The sequence below is a fragment of the Mytilus edulis genome, chromosome 5 (assembly GCF_963676685.1).
Source record: "Mytilus edulis chromosome 5, xbMytEdul2.2, whole genome shotgun sequence".
Lineage (NCBI taxonomy): Eukaryota > Metazoa > Mollusca > Bivalvia > Mytilida > Mytilidae > Mytilus > Mytilus edulis.
The window spans coordinates 11,783,795-11,790,466 of record NC_092348.1 but is presented as its reverse complement, the minus strand read 5'-3'; the positions used below and the strand labels follow the sequence as shown (position 1 = coordinate 11,790,466).

The following is a 6,672-nucleotide window of genomic DNA, read 5'->3' as shown; positions in this document are numbered from 1 at the left end:
TTACGTTTAATCAAAATTTAAATCTTCATTAACCAGGTTATTGTGCATATGGTATATTACAGGTACTATTAAAGTTCTGCAACTAATTTAGAAACTAGTCAAAAAAACAAAAATGTTTTTCGAAATATTTTCAAGTGTATGTTCAAAGTCACGAACGTCGCCAGTGAATTTTTTGCTACATTTTAGCGTTTTTTTCTCTGTCATTAAGAGTTTTAATACTTGTAACAGATACTTGTTTCACCACTATTCTAGAATTGAGCAAATGTAGAGGTCAATACATGTTAATGACATTTGTGTTTCATTTGTTAACATGCATAAATCATATAAGTATTTATATTAAACGCAATTAACAGGCAAACGACAACAATATTCTCTTATTTATTTGCATCAGTATATTATTAAAAATTACATTTAAAATGTTAGAAAAACATATTTAAAAACATAGATATTTTTAAAATCACCTTGTAAAATCTGCAAATAACGAGATATGAAATGTCAAAGTACAATTTACCATTTATAATAATTTAGATTGGCAATTATGATATAAATTTAAATATGTGCTGTCAGTTGGCGACAATAAATTGGTTTGAAAATAAATCATGGTCATTGTTTATTTAGGGTTGTCTGACCTTGTTATTTTACACATAAATTGAAATTGTTTCACGAAATATTTCAAAAAGGACGCATCATAATCTTAGTTCTTACATTATGGATATCAGTTCTCTTTCGGTTATGATTGCAGCATTGCTGCATTTAGGTAGTTCAGATTTAATGGTAAGTACTTACTTATAACTGCAAGGTACTGGTTGTACACAAGGTAAAACATGGCATGTATAGTCTTTCTAATCATATTACATTTTTTAAATACCATTTTTGCGTAGGTGAAGAAGTATATGCATGTGTTTAATTTCGTGCGCCTCAAGCGGCTTGTTTTGATTAACTTTCAACAGGTACGCTCAGCTTTAAATCTAAACTTTAGTAACATAAACAAATGAATAACTCTATTAAAACAAGAAAAAATATAGGGGAACATATAAACCAGATAATAGAAGGCAATAAGAACGGCGAAGAATGACAAATGACATCTGAAATATAAATATATGTTTTCTTTACTATCTCGAATCATTGAAATATAAGGGTTTGGTTTAGATATGAACTCTATATCAAGTATGTGTTCAATAGTTAGGCAAGATAATTGTCATATTCAATATTTTAAGAGAAGAAAAAAATAGTGTTTGCAATCGGTTAAAACCAGGTTTTTTTTATATCTTTTACACATATTATTCGATTCTTTACTTTTTTTCATTGGAAATCCGAAATTTAAAAAAATGCTGATCTGGATTTACCTACATCATAAACATGCAAAGATCTGTATAATTAAAATGAAATAAAAATGATGGCCAAAATTATCAATGATAAAATATACATGGAGGAGTCGGTACGTTGTTTCTTAATAATTTATAATTTTATCAAATGATGATTTAAAGATGCTCCCTCTTTTTGTTTTATAACCCTTGTTTCACAAGCCAATTTTTGAAAATCTTATAAAATCCATGACATTTTTTTCATAGTTTTTGAGGGAAAAAAAGATACCAATGTTAAACGATAGAACGATCTGAATAGCATCATTTACCCCAACATTTTAAACGGCTTCTATGGCCATATCAAGGGCAAGGAAATTTCCTTAATGTCTGTTTTTTTCCCCAAGACGATATTAACAACTTAATATTTTCAGGAAAACCCAACAGTCACAAGGGCGATGGGACGTATCAGCTTCCAGTTACTATCCTTTGTAAGAATGCACGATGACTATGTCGGTAAAACTGTGTTCTCTGGACGAATGATAGTACCAGATGATTCCCAGTTCAAGTCGGATTTTGATATCATTGTCACCAAATGTAAGCAATGCTTTATTTTGTTACTTGCTTTTAAGTAGATTTAGTCTATTTACATTGATAATGTCATGCCTTAATATTAATTGAAATTTTTTTAATTGTTTCGAAAATTGTTGTCCCATGTCAATTATATCTAAATATGTCATACAGTTAACTCATTACTGCAGGCCATATTGTCCCCTGTACTTATTCAGATCTTTGTCTTTCGGTCACTCTTGAAAATTATCTCGTTTTGTAAGCATACCACATACCTTATAGTACCATTTTTGATATATGTTTAACCTTTGTTTTTTAAAGAAAATGTTTGATCAATGTACTTATAATTGTCACCACATAAACTTGACTGACAGAATGTAACTATATAATGGAATGTTCCTGGAATGGAATGCTCCGAGTAAATCTATGATCGTTCAAACTAATTTCTCAATATCATAGTTTATGACAAATTGATAGAAATAGAAGTGATGGATGTTGATTTACGTAAATTGCTATAATCGTTCATATTTATTCTAAAAATGATTGGAATAAGTCATATGTGCATGTACTAAATATCATACGATTGTGTGATATATTCATTTTGTATAACACATGCACTTTTTTAAACGCGATTTTAGCAAAGAATGACGTTTTGAAGTATAAGGTAACATTATCTACAGAAATATTTTTAATGCATTACAGTTCCTGGTGCAGAAGAAATTTCTCTGACTTTGGAAGTTCCAGATGATGAAATGCCTGTAATAATCAAAACCCGAATAACATCATCATCTGAAAAGTCGGAATTGGTCTTTGTTATATATACTTTCTCTAAAATGAACATCCAAACAACCTTCGATATCAACAATTGTAAGTACGCTATTTGGCACAAAAAGTCAATTAGTAATGTGCAGTACGTAGCAAAAATGTCAGGATGTGGAGAAAAAGGCTATTACAGTGTTGATTTAATTACCCGTGATTCAGAATCTGTGCATAAAAACCGGGATTTTTATTTCAATCAAACCATTCGCTACAGGGCAGGCAAACCAGACATTATTTCCTGCCATATAAACAGTCTGGCTATGAAAATCGACGGGATCCATATAAACAAACTACAATTCGATATTTCGTCTGTGAGAGTTCATAATCTTGTTGGTACTGTACTCTTAAGACATAACATAATATAGAAATTCTTTACAATGAAGAACAAATATCATCGTTTTTCTTTATCTTTTGCTCGTTTCTATAGCTGGTATTCAAACTGTGTAGATGATTTGATATTTGTATATATTTCTGATAAAATTACAGTATTGACATATTTGTTTCTGAGTTGATACTGTTCTCATATGATTCCCTATTTTTAACAACGAAAAACATAACTTAAAGTTATCCATTAGATAAACTAAAATTAAGTATCAGCATAACTATACATTCTGCACCATTGTATAGGTATATAGATATAGGAATATGTGGTATGAGTGCCAATGAGACAACCCTCCATCCAAGTCACAATTATATAAGTAAACTCTTATAGGTCAAATAATGGTCTTCAACACGGAGCCGTGGCTCAAACCGAATAGCAAGCTATAAAGGGCCTCACAAATTTATTAGTGTAAAACCATTTAAACAAAGTTAATTTGAAATTGAAACGTTACCCTTGGGCAAGTTCACATTACACGGAATTCATCAAAAGGAGTGTTCATATTTTTATATAGATGTAAACGTTAATTTTCCTGTTTCAATTATTGAACACTAGTCATTGCAATTGTTTACTTTTTACACATTGTTTTGAGAGTTGACTCATTGGCAATCATACCACATCTTCTTATTTCTTCTTAACAAATGTATGAGGATGCAGAGAATGAATGAAATTGACAGTGCGTACGTTTAATGGTCACCTCCACTAATTTTGTTCACCGATAATATTTGTGTTAGCTCTCATGAGACATGTTGTCACAATCATGGATCTTAATATAATTTCTTTAGTGTCACCAGAAACAAAAAAGGTGTAAGCATGACGCGCGTTTCCTCTACAAAAGAAACAACAGTGACGCACAAGGATAAGAAAAGTCATGAAATGTCAAAAAAAATGTACGAAGTTAAAGAGCATCCATGACGCAATTTATTCGGGATCCTTAAGGTTTTGACGAGTACAATTAATGTGATCTATTCCTGGGTTAAAAATCCTCAGTATTTCGTAAAGATTTTGTTAACAATGGATAAATAAATAAGACGACGTCTGGTGACCCAGTCGGTGCATATAATATCATCACAAAAAGTAGAACAGTCTATTCGATTGTTTCCTTTTCCCCTTGGTGTGAATTTGCATGGTTGGTGGTGTATGTAAAGCCGGAGACGCATCTCGTTCCTTTCGGTGACCGTTGGATTACTCAGTTATTATGGGTTACTTAGATTTGTCTATTTATCGGTTGAGGAAATTTAAACTTCGACTAACTATTGTGTTTTTATAATTGTTACTTAGTTAATACTGTCGGTTTTATTTTGTTCTTCTTTTTTTTTGTGTTTTTAATTATCAGATTTGTGGTTTTTGTTTTTATTTTTTTTATTAATAAAGACAACAGTAGTATACCGCTGTTCAAAATTCATAAATCGATAGAGAAGAAACAATTCCGGGTTACTAACTAAAACTGAGGGAAACGTATCAAATATAAGAGACACAGATAACAGAGACACAACACCGAAATGTAACACACAGAAACGAACTATAATGTAACAATGGCCATTTTCCTGACTTGGTACAGGGCATTTTATGAAAAAATGGTGGGTTGAACCTGGTTTTGTGGCATGCCAAAACTCCCGCTTTAATGGCAGTGTTAATTATAACATAAAAATGACAACATTACACCACAGGGCTACAATAAATAAATGGGAGAAAATATAGGACAGCGGAAACAAACGAATAATAGCCATCAAAAGGTAACAGGTTAAACAATATTTTCATACGCCAGACGCGCGTTACGTCCACACAAAACTATGCTCAGATGAAAAACTTTGAAAGCCATAACAACTACAAAGTTGAAGATCGCCGCGGAACAAAGTTCCCTAAAAGTTGTGAGGCCAGGGTTATCCGCCTGGGACAAAAACATTATTATCAAGAATAATACACAGTTTTGCAAACAGTAAATTTTATAAATTGATTATACAATAGATATACATGATTAAACTGTAGTGGTGACTATAGAATAAAAACGAAAACAAAACAAAATCACAGCCGTGTTAGCAATAGGCATTGTAACGCCAAAACTGACGTCACATTTAAATTTAAAAAGTGTTCCGAAAATTAAGAAAGAATTTGAATGAATTTCAAGATTAGATCATAATACTAAAAAATATTTGATTGTAGTAGTAATTAGATAATTAATTGTATTATCTAGCTTTGTCGGTGTTTCTTATGATCAAACTGCAAACCAAATATATCGTTTAAATTTCGTTGATCCAAAATCAAATCTACCAAATGAAATGGATGAGTAGTTATCCCCAGCAAAACAAACGAATACAACAGAACAAAATACGATTTACAACTACAAACGATAAGATATTTGACAAAATCCGATGACAACAACAAACACAACATCAAAACCCAACAAAATAATTTGGGATGGAAAGGTACCGTGCCACGTCTTACAGCAATACGAACTCACACTCAGCAAAACTGTCACATTCGGGAATAAGTCACGTTCGGTAATAAAAAGATCAGACGACTTAATGACAAACCACAATCTAACACGTGGTAAACATGTCCATAGTAAGTTTTGACAACCAATTCCTGATGGTGTCCGTAAAACTTACGGAGTGTCATTTTTAATCTGTCCTCCTCATAACTTTGTTGGAGCAGTTTCTGCGTTAGGATCACGCTCCTGTATATGAAGTCCGTATAGTGTGAACATGCACGAGAATAACGTATCAATTAAGATATGTAAACACGAAGGAGCAGAGGGTATAATACTGCAGAGAAATGGGAAATTGATAATTGGGAAGTTGAAATCGTCCCGTTTATCATAGATTTTCGTGTGAAGTCGTCCATCTGTGTCAATATTGAGGAAAAGATCAAGGTGTGAAGCAGTCCTTCTAGTATCAGTAGTATCCTTAATTTCAAGTTCACTGGGATACATAAGATGCAAGTATTGGCTGAAATATGGGTTATTCAATGATAGGACATCATCAATATATCGGAAAGTGAAATTTAAGAGTTTCGCAAGGTGCTTTTTCTGTATGTCTTTTAGAAGGATTTGAATGAATTCTTCTTCATACGAGTACCAAAACAAATCGGCTAGTATGGGTGCACAATTAGTACCCATTGGAATACCGATTGTCTGTTGAACTATGAATCCTCCAAACTCAACAAATATATTGTATATCAAAAAGTCCAGCATTTTGATAATATCATTTTCAGTATATTTTCTGGTAGATTCAGTGTGGTTCTTCACAAAATATGAATTATTGTAACCCAAAACAAAAAAATTGTATCTACGATTCCCATTTATATAGAAAGAGCTCTGTTTAATGAGATGGTGGAGTCGATCTTTTAACTGAGCATGGGGAATAGTAGTGTAAAGTGTAGAAATATCAAAAGTCCTTATGTTGCTGCAAAATTGCAAAGATTGTGATCGAAAATTAAGCAGTAGATCTTTCGAATTTTTGAGAATCCACATCTAGTTAACACCACTGGTAGAAAATATCTCATCACAATATTTTTGAAGCCCATCTTGAACTGTAGAAAGAATAATAGTCAGTATTTTATTTAGATGTGTTATAGTCGAACATTTTGACGAGCTAGCTATGT

General features: G+C 32.0%; 1 protein-coding gene across 1 annotated transcript; it reads left to right on the top strand.

Moving 5' to 3' along the window:
• Window positions 1–624: 624 nt before the first annotated feature.
• Window positions 625–3,081, top strand: LOC139522295 (uncharacterized). Its single transcript, XM_071315841.1, has 3 exons — window positions 625–774; window positions 1,736–1,898; window positions 2,574–3,081. Exons 1-3 carry the CDS (start codon window positions 709–711, stop codon window positions 3,053–3,055), a joined length of 711 nt encoding a protein of 236 aa, XP_071171942.1. The 5' UTR covers window positions 625–708; the 3' UTR covers window positions 3,056–3,081.
• Window positions 3,082–6,672: the final 3,591 nt, after the last annotated feature.